This window comes from Colobus angolensis, unplaced genomic scaffold (assembly GCF_000951035.1).
Source record: "Colobus angolensis palliatus isolate OR3802 unplaced genomic scaffold, Cang.pa_1.0 Scaffold71, whole genome shotgun sequence".
NCBI classification, from domain to species: domain Eukaryota; kingdom Metazoa; phylum Chordata; class Mammalia; order Primates; family Cercopithecidae; genus Colobus; species Colobus angolensis.
The window spans coordinates 9607432-9627123 of NW_012120821.1; the positions used below are offsets into that span (position 1 = coordinate 9607432).

The 19692-nt window shown below is 53.0% G+C and overlaps 1 protein-coding gene across 1 annotated transcript in view; it reads left to right on the plus strand.

The window, feature by feature from the left end:
• Nucleotides 1-7116, plus strand: part of NDUFA8 (NADH dehydrogenase (ubiquinone) 1 alpha subcomplex, 8, 19kDa) — a 54503-nt gene extending 47387 nt beyond the window's left edge. The window contains exon 4 of the mRNA XM_011927381.1: nt 6609-7116. Coding sequence (XP_011782771.1) covers nt 6609-6614 — 6 coding nt within the window. The 3' untranslated portion in view covers nt 6615-7116. The remainder of the gene's footprint in view (nt 1-6608) is intronic.
• The last annotated feature ends 12576 nt before the right edge of the window (nt 7117-19692 follow it).

The window sequence follows — 19692 nt, forward strand, 5'->3', positions numbered from 1 at the left end:
GCTAGAACTCTGGAAACACATTAACTAGTTAATTCATTCAATCAATATTGATTTTGCAGCCTGCCTTTCTAGACATGGGTAGTGAACAAAACAGGGGCCCTGCCCTCATGGAACTTCCATTCCAGTGGTGGAGGCAATAAACAGGCAATCAGAAACAAGATGATTTCAGGTTGTGATAAATCCTGAGAAGGACCCAAACAGGGTTAATATAATAGTGACTAGCTAGAGGGTGAGGGAACCTTTAGGAAGACAGGCCACAGAAGGACTCTCAGAGGAAGTGGGGATTGAGTTTCCTCCTGGGGTGTGAAAAGAAGCCAGCCAGTGAAAGAGCTGATGGAAGAGTGTCCCAGTCTGCAGGAACAAACCCTTTGGCAGGAGCAAAACCCCAAGGCAGGGCAGGGCTCACTGTGCTTCAGGAACAGAGAGGAAACTCGTCTGCCTGGAGTGTGGTTTTGTGTGGAAGAGCTTAATGCAGGTCACAGCCTATCTATAATACTTCCACCTTTATTATCATGGGGACTTTTCCTGCCATAGGTGTCTCTGCTGTCTGCTGGGTGAAGTCCAGTCTCCCCAGTGTGACAGTCAGTCTCCTCACAGTGTGACTCAGAGCGCTCCAGCTTCATCTCCCGCTACCATCCCCCAGCACTCCATCTGTGTTGAGCCCCACTCTGCACCTTTCCTCTTGCTGTGCCCTCTGCTCAGATGGTCTCCCCCACCTCTTCTTGGTGATCCCTTTCTTGAAGAATCAGCTCACATTTTGTCTCCTTTGTGAAGCGGCTGTCATCATCCCCACCCTCAGCAAGGGAATCACCTCCTCCTCCGAGTTCAGGAGCACCCTGCGCATGACCTGCCTTGTATAACGCTCCTTCTTCAGAGCAAGAACTGCATCTCCTTTGCAGTTGTATCTTCTCCTTTGTGTAACAGCAGCCGACACATAGTCAGTGCTTGATAACTATTTGTTGAATGAATGCTGCACAGCCGTCGCCTCTGCAAAAGAGAGTAGCTTAGTTAATTGTTAAATGTGTATCACTCTATACAGAATAAACACCAGGGCATTTTCTATGCAAAAGGAGACCCAGGATTCTACCTTAATGATTAACACCATTGGAAAAGACAGGGGACTTGCAAGCTTTTTGCTTTTGTTTTTTTCAAAAAGAAAAAAAAAAAAAGAAGCCCAGAAATCCCTGTCAGGGTCTCAGTAAAAATGCTGTCCGTGAACTGAAGGGAGATGGTTGCATAAAAGGTCAAATTAGGTTGTGGTAATAAGAAATATAAATTGCATGCAAGAAATATAAATTGCATGCAAGAAATATAAATTGCATGCCAGTATTCCTTTAATTTGAGGTTTGAATGCAAATTAAGCAGGCATGCCCTTTCAGGAAGCCTTGTTTTAATCAATTCTGCTGCTCTGATGGAAGAGTTGATGCTAGAAAGAAAATGATAATGCTGTTCCTTTCCCTTGCTCTCTAAAACTAAGGTATTATGTCATGTGACAGTGGTTTGACTTAAAGCCTTTATTTATTTATTTGATTGCTGAACACGCAGCACCTTTGGGCTGCTGTGGTTGTTTCCAAGGATTCTAGTGGTGAATTCATACCAAACAACTTTCCGGAAAGTCCTTTAGCATCTTTTTTCCATATCACTGTGATGGGCAGCCGGGCAATGAGGAAAATCAGGCTGGGGTGCTACCAGTCTCTGACCTTGTTATGTGGCCTTGGCAAGCACTTTCCCCTTTCAGCCAGTTTCTTTAGCTGTAAAATAAAGAATTGGACCAAGTAGGTATCCAGGCTCTTTTCCATGTCAAGAAATATATGAAATGTAGCTTCTCTATTAGCCAGCTTGCTGGGGGAGACAGTGGAGTTTTCATATTTTCTTGAAATAGACCTAATCACCTGGGCAATTCATTCCGGGAATTTCATTAAAATGAGAAGGGCATTTTGGCCTTCTGTTTTAAATAGATCACCCACACTGACATTTGAAGGACAAAATATAGAAGGGATTCCGAGATTTTGTCAACCACTTCCCTCATTAGAAGTCATGTGGCTGGGTATGGTGGCTCACGCCTATAATCCCAGCACTTTGGGAGGTCAGGGCGGGTGGATCACTTGAGTTCAGGAGTTCGAGACCAGCCTGGCCAACATGGTGAAACCCCGTCTCTACTAAAAATACAAAATTAGCTGGGTGTGGTGGTGCATGCCTGTAATCCCAGTTATCCAGAGGCTGAGACAGGAGAATCACTTGAACCCAGGAGGCAGAGGCTGCAGTGAGCCAAGATCACTCCACTGCTCTCCAGCCTAGGTGAGACAAAGTGAGACTCTGTCTCTAAAAAAAAAAAAGGAAAGAAAAAAAGAAATTATTTCATGTAACTTTCAGGCTGAGTTTCTTTAGAGGATTGTTATGAGGGCTTTGATCTTAAAAGTTAGAAGAGAAACCTTTTGGAGATCATCCATTACTTGAACTGTCTTTTGATTGGGCCAAATTCAATCTGAATTTCTCTGCCCTCCTGGATTCAGGCTGGCTGAAACTGTGGCTACTGCTATTGTGTGGAGGAATGGTTCGGGACGATTAAACTACAGGAGTGGGGGAGCAGTGCTTGGGACCTTGGAGGAGACCTGAGCATCAGAAGCCTAAAGGGCAGGAGTGGGATCAAAAACTTGACAGAACCGAAGCAGAAAGTTGGAAGATAAACACTCAAACAGAAATAGCTACAAAGGCAGCTGGGGGCGGTGGCTCACGCCTGGAATCCCAGCACTTTGGGAGGCTGACGCAGGCGGATCATGAGGTCAGGAGTTTGAGACCAGCCTGGGCAACAAGGTGAAACCTTGTCTCTACTAAAAATACAAAAATTAACTACGCATGGTGGTGGGCACCTGTAATCCTAGCTACTCAGGAGGCTGAGGCAGGAGAATCACTTGAACCTGGGAGGCAAAGGTTGCAATAAGCTGAGATTGCACCACTGCACTCCAGCCTGGGCGACAAAGCAAGACTCCGTCTCAAAAAAAAAAAAGATCTACAAAGGCTATGAACTGACAGTTTGCAGAAGAGAGCATCAGAACGGCCAATAAACATGTGAAAGATGTTTAACCTCAACAGCAGTTAGAATAATGCAAAGTAAAACCATAATAAGATGCCATTAATTAGTTTAGCAACAATGTAAAAAGTTGATAATTTTGAGTATTGACCCAGAAGTGGGGAAATGGGTACTCTCCTATGCTACAGGGAGGAGTATAAATTGTTGTATTGATACATTATGTTTGGAAGGTAATTTGGTACATCTATCAAAATCTAATGAGTGTACCATTCCTCACCTGTAAACATTTATACCACAGAAGCACTGATTCAAGAACGTTAAGCTGTGTACAAGGATGTTCATTAAGTATTGCTTGTAAAAAGTGAAGAGAGAGAGAGACAGAAAAAAAGCTTCTGTTCATTAGTAGTGAACAGTAAATGAATTGCAATAGAGCCACACAATGTGATCCTGAACAGCTGTGAAAAGGACCGAAGTGACTCTTTTGACATGGGAAATTTCTATGAGGTACAGCTCTCTTGTATGTCAAATCACATGGTGATCATTTGTTTACTGTTCTACTTTACCTCCCTTTCTTGACTTGAGCTTCTCAAGGTGGGGACTATATGTATTTTGTCTCTGGCAGAAGCCAAATTAAAACCCAGGGCTAGGCTGGGCATGGTAGCTCATACTTGTAATCCCAGCACTTTGGAAGGCCAAGGTGGGAGGGTCACTTGACCCCAGGAGCTCAAGACCAGTCTGGGCAACATGGTGAAACCCTACCTCTCCAGAAATGAAAAAATTAGCTGGGCATGGTAGCACGTGCCTGTGGTCCCAGCTACTCAGGAGGCTGAGGTGAGAGGATCCCTTGAGCCCAGGACTTCAAGGCTGCAGTCAGCTGTGATCATACCACTATACTGCAACCTGGGCAACACAGCAAGATCCTGTGTCTAAATAAATAAATAATCCATGGCTGTTTGGCTGCAAAACCTGGGCTCTTTGCTTCCCTCTTAGTTATCAGTTTGGAGCTGGTGAATTGGGTGATTGGTAATGGAAGCATGAGGACGGACAGGAGAGAATATGGAGAGTGAAGTGTCTTGCCCAGGCCCAGACCATGCAGCTCTAAGCTTATTACTGTCCAAAAAGCCACTCTGGTGACTCATGAGACAGTTGAATCTTCTGTCAGACTTGAGAAACACACTTTGCTTCTCTGAAGTTTATTTTTCTCCTTTGAGAAATGAGAGTAACAACAGTGCTGCCCTTCTGGGGTGGTTTTGTTGATTCTGTGACAAGATGATTATACATTACCTTGCACCAAGTAGGTGTGCGGCCAATAGGACCCCTCAGGCTGACAAGTGCCCTCAGCAGGGGGTTTTGAGGCAAGGTGGACAGGCAGAGGGACAGACCTTTTCCAGGCAAGAGGGAGGGGCTGGCAGAACACAAAGCCCCAGCCACAGGCTATCTGAATGGAGGCCCCCAGCACGGTGTTCCCTGTGAGTCAGCCTTGGGCTAAGTGGCAGACAATAGTGTTAATTAAAAAGCCATGTTTCTTGACAAAAACATCCACCCAGCTTCCAAGCCTGGAGACAGCTTGAACCAGTTGTGCAGTTCTCCACAGCATTTGGGGAGGATTCCCGCCTGCTCGTGACCTGAGCACGCAGTCGCCCTCTCGTGCCGGGTGAGGGCTCTGACTCATTGCTAAGTCCAGTGTCAGGAATGGTCTGGTGTCAGAGGACTGGACTAACTCATGGAGCCTCAGAATTGCGAGACCCTCAGAGAACCATAAATTCCCTTTACTTCACAGATGGGGAAACTGAGGCCCAAAGATGGGAAGGCTTCAGATAGTAGTGAAATTAGGATCGAGCCTAGACTTCTGACTCCCTCACTGTGGAACTGTGGACTACCTGCGTGGCTGCAACTCAATGTTAAAAGTTGTGCAGAGTTGGATGCTTGCACAACTTTTAGAGAGGAGGGGCTTGGAGGCAGGGGAGCAGTGTGAGCAAAGATATGAAATGGGCCTGTAGAAGCCCATGGTGGAAATGATAATTACTGACACTTATTAGGTACTTGCCGTTTGCCAAGCACTGCACTAAGGGTTCTACATCTATTGACCCACTTATTTCTCGCGATGACTTCATGAAATAGGCATTCCTGTTATTCCCGTTTTATGGATGAAGAAGCTGAGGCTTGGAAAGTTTATGTCATTACCACGGGTCACACAGCTATATATAGTAAGTGGTAGAACTGGGATTTAAACCCAGTTTTGTCTGACTCCAAAACCGTAAGTCTTAACCTACCAAACTTAGATAACACATGTGGAAATGATTGGCACTTAGTAGGCATTTGGAAAAGGTGAATTGACTCTGAATCATGAAAATTGTCAACTCGCATTTGTCAAGCCTACCACATGCCAAGCGTTTCCACGTGCATTATCTATGTGTGGTGTGTTGGCCGCCACCACTACTACTATTGTTATTACCTCCTTTGATCGACATGCCAGCTCTGCTAGGTAAGAATCTTTTCCCCAAGTTTTAGATGGAGAACTCAGGCCCAGAGAAGTTAGGTGGCCTGACTGCAGAAACACAGCTGGCTGGTGGCAGAGGCATCAGACTCAAAGAGATAAGCATAAAGGATGGCCTGGCCAGATCTCAGGAGGTGGGGAGCGATGGGGCAGGACCAGGGGCAGGGCAGCAGCCCCTTCCTGGCTTCCTGACAGCGCTATTGTTTGAAGCCGGTTCTTGGACATCCAGGAAATGGGCGACATCACTCCCAACAAAGGGGAGGAAGCTGCTTGAATGTTGCAGCTCCACCTCACGCGCTCGCCCTGGGGCTGGAGATGGGAGCCTGGCCAAGGCTGCCTGACCCTTCAGCTCAGCCAAGCCACCCAACCCCCACCCTCGGGTCCGGCCTGTTCCCTCTTCTCTGTGCCAGTCCATTCCAAACCTTCAAGCCCTGACTAGCAGACCTGCCTGCCATAGAATGCATCCCCTGATGCATTCTCCACTGATAACCCTCTTTCTGAGAGCCTCCGCCTCCTAGAATCCTGTTGGGTGAGATTCACCTTCCACTATGCCTCATGGTTGGATAGGAGACCACACCTTTAATTCTAGGCCTCAAGCCTGGCCTCAGTTTCTTCATCTGTCTGGAGGCAGAGCTGGTCAAGTGGGACTGGTCTGGGTTCTCTCAAAGGGCTCTTTGCCTCTGTACTTCTAAGTCTAAGCACCTTTCCTGCCTGGATAAGGAGAAAGCAGTGCCACGGATAGTACCTGGGGCCCCAGAAAGAGGAAGGAGAGGAGTTCCAGGTAGCAGAGCTGTCACTGAGAGTGGGACCAGGCAGTTAGGCAAAGCAGAAATTGAGAATGGTCTTTCTACTGGGATCTGGGATCCAGGGGACCTGGGTTCAATTCCCAGCTCAGCCACTTATTTATTAGCCGTGTGACCTTGAGCAAGTCACTCCACTTCTCTGAGCCTTCATTTCCTCACCCATGAAATGCAGGAAGTAAGGTCTACTTTGCAGAGTGGTTGTGGGGATTAGGTGGGACCATGGGCACGAAAGCGGCCCCAGGCTAAGTGGCAAATGTGGTGCCTTTTCTCTCGCTAGGGGTGACTTTCCCAGCAAAGACTGGAGAGAGATGGAGAAATAGACACTGCAGCATCATGATGAAGAAACTCAAACCCTGGTGGAGCTGGGAGAATAAAGACACTGTTCTGTTTCCAGTATCTCCAAGAGCATGTGTGAAGCCAGGCCCATCTGTCTGTGGGAGAGGTCTGTGCCATGGTATTGGGCAAACTCACAGGTCACCATAGCCCAGGATTGCAATGTCCCAAAAGCTTGTCTTGATCTAGACTAGGAACCCCAGCCCATGTGAGCAGGATGTGCCCTTAGTGTCATCTGGCTTATCCTCTAATCTAGGGGGCTCAGACATGTCAAGTGACCCCTTGCCCCTTTCCCCTTCCCGCAGGTCACACAGCCAGTTAGGATTGGAACGCAGGCCTCCTGCCTCCAGTCAGGGCTCTTTCTATCGAGGAGGTCCCTGGGATTTAGGAGGCCCCCCCACCTCCCCAGCTCCAGCCTGAGATGAGGGCCAGATTCTTGTCAGGAAGTGGAAAGGAGGCAGGGTCACCTGTGTGTGCTGGCAGAGAAAGAACCATCCCAAGCACCATCCTTCCCAGACAGTCTTTTCCCTGGGGCTCCCCAGAAACCCCAGCCTTCTCCCACCACCTCCTTCTCTCCACCTCTCTGAACTTAGGCTCTTCTGTCAAATTGACATGAAAAAGCTCACCTCAAGGGCTATTGCAGACTAACAGATGGGAGAGTGCCCTAAAACTCAGTAAAAGCAATGGATTGTTTTAGACCTTCAGTTTCTATGACAGCATTAACTGAACATCTAATACATGCCACGTTACTGCCCCAGATCCCACAGAGACCCTATAAGAGAGGCATCTCATGGGTGAGGAAACGGAGGCGCAGAGAGAGGAAGGGATCTATCCAAGGCCACACAAGTTCTTATTTGGAACTGGAACTCAGTCTCTGCTTCCAGTCCAGGAGACCCCTCTCCCAAACACCACACCGTTCCAGCCTGGCAGCCCTGCCATCCTGGATGGGAAGAGAGAGGACCAGGGTAGGAAGGGCAGGGGCTGGGGGGTTAAGAGACATCTCCATGCCTCTTCCCCCCAGCCTCAAATCATAGGGAATGAATCTCCAGGAAGCCCAGCGGGTGGCCGGGTCCCAGCGCTGATTGCAGGAGATGGCAGGAGGGCCCCGTGGTTGCCATGGCAACTTCCTGAATCGCAGCGCCTGTTCCCGCTAAGGCTTTAGGAAGTCAGACATACCTGGGCAGCCCCTGCCCCCACAGGGCCTCTCCAAGGAGTAGGAGCACGCAAGGGAATGTGGCGTGCCTGCTCACAGAGAATCTGCACACGCATGTGAGAGCTATGGCAGTGGCAGGTGTGTAGCTGCAGCATGCACACAGGCCTAGGACATGGAGAGACTCACATGTGTGGGCGCAAACCTGCCCACACATGTGGGTCTCCATGTGACAGTGAGAGGAGCCTTTCGTGTGACACGTGTGACCGTGAGAGGAGCCTTTAAGGGTGAGAACAAGCCTACTGACATAGGAATGTGAGAAGGGCATTCTCGGCAGAGGGAAAGGCAGGGTGGTGCTGGAGAGCATGCCGTGGAGCTGCTGGCAGGAAGATGAGATTGGCAGGGCCAGATCATGGGGACGCTCTGCATACTGGGCTAAGGAGCTTGGACCTTCACCGGGAAGCACTGGGGAGCCAGTGAGGGCTTCAAAGCAGGGAAGTAGCATGGCTGGACCTGAGATCCCTCCAGCAGCCCATGGAGGATGGGTCAGAAGTCAGCCTGGAGGCAGGGAGGTCAGTGTGGTGCCAATCTTCCTTACCCAGCTCTATTCTTTTTCCTCATTAGCATTTACACCTTCTAACATGTACCATACACTAGTCTTCAGTTTCTTGTTTATTCTCTGTTTTCCTCACTGGGATGCCAGCTCATGAGAGCTGAAGGGTTTGTCTGCCTCGTTCACTGAAGTATATTAAGGACCAACAAGAATGCCTGGTACTCAGTAGATACTTGCTGAATGAATGGATGAGGCCTGGACTAGAGGAGTGGCCTAAGGGAAGGAGAAAAGTGCAAGGGGAGAGTGAGGTGTGGAAGGCGAGTTGACTGGCCGGGTTAAAGTGGAGGTGGTGGACACACGGCTGAGCCCCCCAGGGACTTCTGAGTTGGTGGCTGTGGCCCTATTCAGGTGCCTTTCTGGTTCAGGAATGAGACCATGGGGTGATTCCAGGATCTAAGAGATAAGCATAAAGGATGGCCTGGCCAGGTCTCAGGAGGTGGGGAGGGATGGAGCAGGACCAGGCCAGATGCAGAAGTGGGGGCAGGATAGGGGAAACTGAGGCAGATGCCCCATCCTGTGCACTAGATCTGAGTGCACTGGGAGGGACTGGAACTCAGTCCCTGCTTCCAGTCCAGGGGGCCCCTCTCCCAAACACCACACTGGCAGCCCTGCCATCTGGATGGGAAGTGAGAGGACCAGAGTAGGAAAGGCGGGGGTTGGGGGACTGGGGTCTGTAGTGTCTTCCAGACCTCTGATGTCTAATAGAAATGTAGCATAGGCCACAGAGACATGCCACATGTCATCTTACATTTTCTAGTAACACATTGAAAGAGTAGACAGAGGTGGGTGAAGTGAGTTTTAATTGCATATTTTACTGAACCCTGTATGTCCACAATATTATTTCAACCTGTTACCAATATAAAAATTAAATGAGATATTTTACATTCCTTTTTTAGGGGGTACAATGTCTTCAGAAACTGTTGTGTATCCTACACTTACAGCAAACCTGAGTTTGGACTTGCCACATATTACGTGCTCAGTAGCCACACGTGACAGTGGCTGCTGCATTGGACGAGGCACCCCCAGGACCTGGAACCCACCTACCAGGAATGAGGCACTGGGAGGGGCTGAGTCTGCAGAGGGGCCTCCAGGGCACCAGCTGATTGAGGCTGGGGTTGGGGAGAATGCGACCGCATGGGGGATGGAAAGCCTTTTTCCTCTACTTTTTTTTTTTGTCAGTTCACTCACTCACTCACTCAACAGACTTTTATTAAACACTTACTATGTGTGGGGCGCTATGCTAGGTGCTAGGTCTGGCAAAGTGCATTAGTGTGGAGTAGTAATTCTTATTAGGATACTATTCCTTTCTCATAGATGAGAAAGCTTAGGTTCAGAGAAGTTCTGACTTTCTGGAGGTCACGTTGCTGGTAACCCTCTGAGCTCTTTCTCCTGCTCCATGTTGCATAGATAACTGAGATGTAAGTAAAGCCCCCAGGAGGGAGGAAGTTGGGGATGAGGTAAGATCTACAGAGCGACATCCTCAAGGAAACTCATGCCTCTAGGTCTCTACACCTCCTTAGAGACCTGGTTCCTCCCCCTCCCACTCAGTTTTCTCTCCCGCAACTGCTTGAGCTTTGATGCTCCACGGGGGTCTCAGAACCAAGATGTCCTAAAGAACTTGAATTTAGACCATCTTCTTCCTAGATGACAGTCCAGCAACCCTGCAAGGGGTGCAGTGACTGGTTACACTACTGACCTGGCAGCTCCGGAGGCTGGACTGGGAGCAGCCCAGGTGTCCCCAGCTGAAGGGCCCATCCCTACCAAGGCAGCAGAAGAATGGGAGCAGAAACAGGAGTACTTGAAAGAGTGGATTCAAGCCCTGACTCCTTTTCTTCCCAGTTGACGAAGCACCTTGGGGAAGAGGCTTTGACCCTCTGGGGCCAGTTCTGCCCCTATTACATGGACAGAGTAACCTACCTTCCAGGATAAGGGCCCTGAAAGCAAGTGGTCCATTAAGGAAGGGTCACACGGGGCTTGGAAAGGGACTGTTTTTCAAGAATGACAAACTCGTGTGAGTTTTGCTTAGAAACCCTGACGCGGCTGACTCCAGCAGGTGGGGGCTTGTCAAGCGTTCCTCATGCATGAAAGCTCTGGAACAGGTATCTGGGGTCTAGATTCTGGGTTTAAGTCTGTCCTGCAGGTGAGAGAGTCTCTGTGCCTTCCTTTCCTTCATCCTATTGTTTACTAAGCACCAAGTACTGACTGTGTGCCCAGTGAGTTAAATAGCTCTTCTTTCCAGATGAGGAAACTGAGGCACAGAGAAGTCTGATGACTTGCCTGAGGCCAACCAGCCAGAAAGTGGCAGAGCTGGGTTTTAAACCTCGGTCTCCTCGTCCGAAGCCATTGCCTCTGGCCTCTGCCCCGCACTTGGAGATGCCAATGGGCTGTTCACCAGGAGTCACTCATGGCAACTGCCTCACAGACGGCCTGGGTCCCTTGCAGGCAGGGGTCAGCTGTGCATCATGCATCGGGACACGCAGGAGCACGGAGGCTGCCGGGCCTGGGAGGCTGCAGGGCCAGGCGCGGCCGGATTCACAGGTTGAAGACTGTTCCTCTGGGCTTCCGGACTCCGTGCCTTCCCCCACAGCCCCTTCCCGGGCCGCCTCCCTTCCTGGCCCGGTGCTGGGGGTGACTAGCGGGTGGGGTGGCATCCGGGCGGGGGCTAGAGCTGTGAAGAGGGTGTCTGGGCAGAGACTGATGGCCTGTCAGTTGGCTGCCAGCACATCCTCAAATTCTTTGTCTCTGTGTGGAGTGGGGACTGTGGAGGGGGCAGGGGTTGGGCACAGCAGAGGAGGAGGATGCAGGGGTGGGGGCAGGAGAGGGGTGTGGCGGGTTGGGGGAGGCCTCTGTGGCCTGCTGGTGCTTACACTTGTCAGGGGTGTGTGTCTTGGGAAGTCAGGTCCTTGCCCCCTGCTCTGGGGCTAGAGACGGGTTCAGATCCTAGCTCTGCTCCCCACTTGCTGGGGGGTCCCAGGCCTGTATCGTTCCTGTTTCTAATCCTAGGCCTCTGTTTTTCCATCCATGTAGTGGGTCTATCCAGCTCTGACCTGCTGTGATCACTGTAAAGCTGAGATGATTAGAACATTTGGCCCTGAAATTCCAGAGGCCTTAGGACTCCCCTGATGGAGGGAGCATGGAGCTGAGTCTCAGTGCTGTCAGAGGCACTGAGGGGGCTGGGGGTGGGGTCAGAGGGGTGGGGAAGGTGAATATTCCCCACTGCAAGTCCTGGCAGTAGGGCAAAACCAGGCTGCTTATCTCCCCAACCTGGGCACCCTGGATGACTGTGCTGGGTACACGGGGCTGAGGGAGGGGTCGCCAGGGAGGAGGCAGGGAGGACAGAGCTGTCATCTGTCCTGAAAGGTACAGCCCTTCAGTGCTTCCTGCCCTCTCTGCAGTTCCTGCCAGGTCACCTGGGCCCCAAAGACCCCACAGCTCTGTTCACCAGCCCCCTTCAGTCCTTGTCACCTGGCTACTGCTAGGGAGTCACACTCAGCTCCATGATCTCACCAGGAGCCAAGTAGCTGCATACACAATCACAGCGCCCCCCCAACCTAAGACAAAACCACACATAGGCACAAACTCTGTGGCACAGTCACACACGGGCTTGTAGAGTTATAGATGCACAGCCCTCCTGTGAGCCAGAACGGGAGCTCACATATGCATGCCCACCCCACCGTATGGGTGAACCAAGGGCTGTACCCAGCCCAGCTTTAGAGAACCACTCTGAGGCCTCACTAGACAATGTCACAGGAGCCGTCCTAGAGGGGTGGGGGTGGTGATGGGATGAGAAGCTCTCTGTGGGCCTCTGATCCCCTCCTTTAATAAAATGAGCTAGAAGGCCCCCTCCTCAGCACCCCACTCCCCAGCCTCAGCACCCAGGACATCCATTATTCCACCCGATGCCCCTTCTAGTTCTGCGGGGTGAGTGCGCTGAGCACATCTTACAGAGGGCAAACTGAGGCTGAGGAGGAGGAGGGGGGTTGCCCAACGGCAGAACTGGTGAGATCAGAAGCAGAATTGCAAGCCGGGGCAGTGGGCCCCCAAATCCGTGTTCTCCCAGGCCGCCCACCCTCATCTGCCGGTCTGGGGTGTGGACCCCGAAGCGTGCCCCGGCCCCCCTCCACCCCAGCACCCAAGGGCCTCCCGGACACAAAGCCACCTGGCGGCGCTCGAGGGGGCGCGCGTGGGAGCGCGCACGGCGGCCCGCGCCTCCGGCCAAGATGTTCCCTTTCCGCGTGATTGACAGGCTCGAGTGCAGAGAAACAAAATTGTTTATGCGCTAATGAATAAGGCCCTGATTGCAAGATCCTGTTTGGAAAATTATAGTGCGGCGGCGGCGGCGGCGGCCGCGGCGGCCCAATTACAGCCCGCGCTGCATATTCATTTCGTCTCTCCTTTGCATCGAGATGAACGGGCGCCCCGCGCCCTGCAAAGGCAACGCCAAATTTAGTCCCAGGTTCCGCACTCCTCCGCGCCATTGTCTGTCCCGGACCACCTGCCTCCTGCTGGCCTGATTGCCCGGGAGGGCGCGAGCAGGGAGGTCAAGAAAGTTCTCCCTACCCCTCCTCCTGGCACCCCCTTCCCTTGGTTCTCTTCGCTCCCTCCTCCGACTCCCCGTCTCTGTCTCCCTTCCCCTCCCGGTGTCTCTTTCTCCCTCTGTTCTCTCTCTCCTTATTCTGTGCCTGACACTTCCTCTCCTCGCTCTAGGCCTCTAACTGGGTGCATCACCGGTCTAGAATGTCAGTCGCTGTCCCTCCCCCTCCAGCTGCACATTCCCTGCGTTCCTGGGTCCTGGGAACAGCGGGGGCAGTAACGGGGACTGTCTGCTCCGTGGAGGTCACAGAGGTATGAGGCGGGTCCCAAGACCCCTGCCTTGGCTGTGAGCATGGGGTGGCTTGGCTCGTCCCCGCAACCAAGCTGCTGGGGAGAGAGGCCCCTCCCTGCCCGCTGCCTCTGCCGCCCACGCATGCCACCAGACCCACTCATCCTGCAACGCAGGCCCCCTGGCTGCCCAGGCTGCGCCCTCACACCTCCCTGCCCTGCACATGCTGTTCTCTTGCTGGCACGCCCTTCCTGTTTTCCCAGACGCATCCCAAGTACAGCTCAGAGCAGCCTTCCCCTATCCCCACCACCGCAGGCAACAGGACAGCTCTGTCCCCTAGCACGCTGGTGTCCACGCATGTCCTGCAGTTACAGCAGCAGGCAGGGTACACTGGCATCCTGGCATCACTGACTGACCAGCCTGGGGGCTGCCGGTGAGTCACCAGGAAGCCCTGGTGTCCAGCTCAAGGCTGATCAAACAGACACCTCCACTGTGATATGGGTGTGTAGTCTCCCTGTCCTTGCTGCGTGGTGATGGTGGGCAGGAGGGGAGAGGAGGCTGGGAGGAAGGGACTGGGGGTTTGCAGCACCTGGACCCCACAGGCCAGGACTGGCCCTGGGTTCCAGACAGTGACAAGGACAACTAACTGGTCCTTGTTATTGGGTCACTGACTTAACTGACGGGTACCTGAGGCCCAGTGTGACTGGAGGCTTGTGGTGGGGGTGATGGTGGTGAGGGCTCTTCAGAGGATGGCCGTGGTACTCCCCATCCGGCCTGGGACCCCACCGAGTAACCAGGCATCTGCACTCCTTCCTGGGATGGAAATTGGGGGACTAGACGTGAGCAAAAAGGGACAACCGCATATACCAACTGGCCTAGACAACCCCCACCCTGCCGCCAGAGACACACAAAGTAATAGACTCCCACAGTCACATATACACAAACACAGACACGCAGCCTCTCCTTGAAAGACCCACGCAGCCTGAGACACAAAGGCAGGCTGGCCCCTGGGCGTGTGTGGGGCAGCACTGCCCTCTGGCGGCTCTCCCGGTAATCTCTCTGTCAGGCCCTGGCTAGCTTCCTAGAACCACAGCTGAGCCACGATGCGGGTGCCCAGGCCCAGACCCAGAGAACTGGGACTCCCAAGGATGGGGTTTCAGGGAGGAAAATGAATTTGTGTCCCTAGGGTCGAGGGTCTTTTGAGTTCCAGTTCCCTACCCCAATGTGCATGTACTACAGAACATGTGGGCAGAACTTGCTCACAGAAGGACCAGTCCAGGGATGGTGAGGGGGCGGAGCTCCTTATCGTAGGAGTAGGAGTTGGGCTGGGACCACTTGCAGATTGGTGGTCTTTAGTGGCAGAGTGGACAACTTCTAGGTCATCACCAGCTTGAAGAGCCCTGGGAGGTATGTCTAGCCTTCTCCTACTTCACTCCAGCCTGGCCACTCTCCTGTTTGGTTTGTTTGTCAGTCATCAAACTCTGAGAGCATCTCAGCACCTGGAACAGCAGGGTGAGATCCTGCGTGGCAGGAGATGAGGCTGCGGAGGGTGGCTAGGCCACCCCTTGGAGGTCTTCAAGGCCAATATTAGGTGTGTGGGCTTTATTCTGGGGGACAGGGATCTGGAGACAGGCCTAGACAGGGAAGCGACTTGGTCAGATGGGCATGTGAGCACCAGCGACGGAGAAGAGACTGAGGCAGGAGGGCCAGACAGGAGGGATGCGGTGGCCTGGACCAGGACAGGGGCAGGAGTGAGGTGGCAAGAACGATGCAGATCCCAGAGCTATTAAGGAAATGGACTCGCTGGGCTTTGGTGAGAAAGTGGCCATGGTGGGCCTCAGGGCATATCAGTGCTGACGAAAGGGCCTGGGGGAGAGATGATGAGTCTGATGTGGCTCTGTAGAGCCTGAGAGCCAAGGGGACGTCTGGAGAGATATCAAGGAGGCAGTTGAAATCAGGCCTGGAGACATCCACTTGGGAGTTGGAAGGTTACTGACAGGTGGTTGAAGGCAGTGCACAGCTGAGGCCACCCAAGAAGGAAACCCTAAGCACCGAAGAGGTCATGGTGTTCACCTCACCCCCATGAGTCAAAAAGAAGGAGTCTAAATTAAATTATAAAATGTAACATATGTATTACAAAACTTTTGGCCTGGCGCAGTGGCTCATACCTGTAATCCCAGCATTTGGGGAGGCCAAGATGAGCAGATTACTTGAGGTCAGGAGTTCGAGACCAGCCTGACCAACATGGCGAAACCCCGTCTCTACTAAAAATACAAAAAGTTAGCTGGGCATAGTGGCAGGTGCCTTTAATCCCAGCTACTCGGGAGGCTGAGGCAGGAGAATTGCTTGAACCCGGGAGGCAGACGTTGCAGTGAGCCAAGATCGCACCACTGCACTCCAGCCTGGGCAACAGAGTGAGACTCCATCTCAAAAAACAACAAACAAACAACAACAACAAAAAACTTTTGCAATCATCACATCCATGGGTTCACAGAAACACATTTTCCTCCTTGTCTTCCTTGTTTGATGCTCCTGGTCTGATGGTGCCCTGAGGTGTTTACCTGCTTGTGGCTAGGTGGCCCAGCTCCAAATTCAGGCAAAAGCAAGGGGGCACCAACAGGCTGGGACCAAGGGGAACCAGATGCCCACAAAAGAGAGAAGGAACAGCCAGGGAGGCTGGAGGAAACCCAGCAGAGTGTGGCATCACTGGGGCCAAGGAAGGAGGGGGTTCCAAGAAAGAGGACATGATCAGTCATGTAGAAAACAAGAGGAGGCACAGAGATGAGGACTGAAGAAGGAGCCCGAATGTGGCTGTGGGGCTGCCAGGCAGGCTCAGCAGAGCAAAGCTGGCCACCTCTCCGCATATCCCTGCTCAAGGGGGCCAGCCTTGGGTGGGGACACTTGGGTGCCCTTTGCCCTTGAGGATCCTCGGGACCTACAAACAAGGAGGGAATAGGATCCTGGGGTAGGGTTGAGGCAAGATGACCGCAGAAGGAGAAAAGGAGATCACATATTTCAGTGGACTCAAGGCAGGGAGTGCCTCTGGGTGGCAGTCCCTCCTCTGACCACAAGGGAGCAGCATAAAAACAGGTCCTGCGTGGGCTTGGGCTTCTGTAAGGAGTCGGCTTCCACATGCTGTTTTCATCTGTGATGCGTCCTTGGGCTCTCTGGGCCTCAGTTTCTTCCTCCTCAAAATGGGGCAGTTGGACATCATATTCTCTTGGACCCTGTTGGGATCCCCTTCATTTTGCATCGCCTTACTGCCCACATTCCCAGCCCAACGTGATAGCCCCCATCTGACCACAATAAATGTGTAAAGTGAATAAGGTCAATGGCACAAGGAGGCCCACAGGCGTGTGCAAGGTTAGCTGAGTGAGGACAGACCATCCCATGAGCTTGGGATGCCTGCAGCGACCGCCTGTGAAGGTGGCCTCTGCTTCCTCTTACCAGGAGTACTGGGGTGGAGGTGGGGCTGCCTCTGCCCCTTCTGTCTGCCCCCAGGGCAGAGCTCTGGCTCTTCCTTGTCCTGCCACTGCTTGCCATCTCTCGAACATGTCAGCACCTGTGCCCTCTCTGGGCCTCAGGGCTTATCAGGACAAGGAGGGAAAGAGCATGAGAGTGTCCTCAGCACTGCTGACCCTCAGGTCTGAGGCAGCCCCACCCTATCCTGGGACACCTCCAGGTGCTGCCCTGTGGGTCAGGACAGTTGGTTCCTCGCTCTGGGCTGCCATCAGACCTTCAGAGGGGCTGGTGTGCTGGTGGCTGCCAGTGACCTCAGCTAGGGACAAGGAGTCAGGGTTGGAGCCTCATTCCATGTCTGACAAAGTGTGGCTTTAGTTGGTCACTGCCGGTGGGTGGCAGGGAAGCCGAAGCCAGAGCAGGAGCAAGAGGTGGCCTGGACAGACAGTGCCTCCCTGGAGGGCCCCTTCCCCTCAGAAGCTAGGCCAGCCCAGGGCAGCCGAGGACAGTGACACAGGAGAGCACCCACGGGCCAGTTGTCCTGTGCCAGCTCTCCAGCTGTGTGACCTTGGGCAAGTGGGCAACCCTCTCTGAGCTATGGTAGGGAGACCTATCCAGAATTCAGGAAAGCATCTTATAGGCCCAGGGCAGCCCTGGTATTGGGGCAAAGAAGGACAGGCAACCCTGGGCCACCAACTTGTCCTAGGGGTCCAGTCCCTGGGGTTTGGCCTCTTGGAGCCCACTGGGTGTCTAGGAGAAACTGAAGATAGATCTGACTCAGCTGGGGTCCTGGTACCAGCATTTTGGCTTGGGAGTGGGAAAGTCTAATAAAGGATTCTACAGTCACAAGGGCTTGGTCGCTACCTGGACAGGCAGCCTGTGTGAGTCCCCTCCCATCTCTGAGCTGCCATTTCTTTATCTTTCTGAGTTCCACCTGGGGCAGGACCTTCAGCTTCCCAAGTCCCACCAGACCATCGCCTCCTGGGTGCCAGGCTGAGTTGGCTCTCAGGCCCTCTCTTTCCCAGACGGGCCTTGGGTGATGCCAGGTGCCACAGAAGCTTTTGGTTGGTGCAGGGGACTGGCGGGCATGGGCTATCTGAGGGCAACTGTCTCGGTGCTTAACTGGGGCCCCGTGGAGTGGCACCTGCAGCCTGGGCCAGCTGAGATGGGAAAGGGTGGTCTGGCCTCCACCTGCTCAGCTCATCTGCCCACTAGTTGCTCTCACTTGAGCCTCAGCCTCCTGCATCTGCTGCTGCTACTGGAGCCTGAGGGGCTGGGGCCATAGCTGGGTGCCCCAAAGACAAGAGAGAAGGAGGTGCTGGGGGCTACGCCCTGGAGGGGACAGCTAGAGACTCATCAGGCAGGAAGTATCTCCTCTTCCTGATTTCTGATCCTTCACCCATCTGTGTCAGCGTCACACCTGTACCTGTGCACCTGTGGGGCAGCCGTCCCCACCTGTGGCTCTCCCCACTCCTGGAGCCCTAGGAGACTATGTAGAGCAGGCTTGGGGTGGGGTCCCATGGAGCATCCCCAAACTGCTCCTGGTCCCCAGGCTCCGGCTTGTGCTGTCCCTTCCTACTTTCTGGATTTTGGCCTGTCCATGGGACCTGGAGGAGCCTGGAGCCTGGAGCTGCCAGTTTGTCTGGGCCCTCCAGGCTCCAGAGTCTCTGGAGTCCATGGGTGGGGCTGGTGCTGGCCTTGTTGGTGTTGCTCCTGCTGGAGTAGTGGTGCCCTCTGGCATCAGTGCCTTTCTTGGCATGTCCCAGGCGCCATTAGCCATGTGCAGTGGGTGCTGGAGTCTAAGCTCATAGAAAACTTCCAAGGCCTGGGCTACGGTCCTCACAGCCGTGTGGCCTGCCTTGACACACACAGAAGGGACACGTGCACTAGTGTGCGTTCAAGGGACACGTGAACACACCCCTCATATTCAGACATGTGTAAACAGCTCTGCCACACAAGTGCAGACACAAGCTCCAGTGGACTCACGCACACAGCCACACATATAGACAATGTACAGGTATAGCCAGTGTGTGAACATGGATAAATCTGTCAAGGCAGGTGTGTGCACAGTCCAGAACACAAGACAGGTAGAAAGGCAGACCTACACATGTGCACAGATGCCTGTCAACAAACATGCATATTCACATATGCGCACATGCATACACAAGCTGTCATGGGCACACTTACAGGGGAACATGCCTTACTCAGAGCACAGAGCACTTCTCCAGGCCTCCCTGCCTCCAGAGCAGATGGGGACACATGTCCTACCCCTCAGCAGGCAGGGAAGGGCTGGGGGAGGGAACTTCACCTTTTCTTAGACCCATGGCAATGGAAAGTGGGCACCAGCTGGGGTGATGTAGCCAAAAGTCTCCTGTTCTGGGAGTCTCGGCACACATAGAAGATTCTGGAGAGGAGGGGGAGGTGCAAAGCATGATCCACTTCAAGCAGCCACCAAGCCCCGTGGGAGCTGGGTCGCTGGGCTTAGCAAGACAAGTGCCCAGGGGCTGAGGCTGAGCTGAGGAGCCACCAAACCTGTAGCCAGGGTCATGCAGTACTAGGGGCTGAGCCTCATCCCCTGCAGCCCTGGCCTCTGCAGGGACAAGGGAGAGGAGAGGAGGGGTACCTCTGCGGGAGGGATTGTGGATTCAGCCTCCCGTGCAGGATATGAACCGACTCAGACTGGGAGCAATCAGAGATCCCTGAGTTTGTCATGGCACCAGGGTCTCCTTAGGACATCAGAGCCAGCTGTTACCTGCAGGGAAACCATCCAGATATATTTAGATGCACACATACTTAGCATTGCATTACAATTGCGGACAGTATACAGCACAGTACCATGCTGTACGGGTTTATAGCGTAGGAGCAATAGGCTATATCATGTGGCCTAGGTGTGCGGCAGGCTAGGCCATCTAGGTTTGTGTAAGTGCACTCTATGAAGTTTGCACACCCAAATTGCCCGGTGATACATTTCTCAGAATGTATTC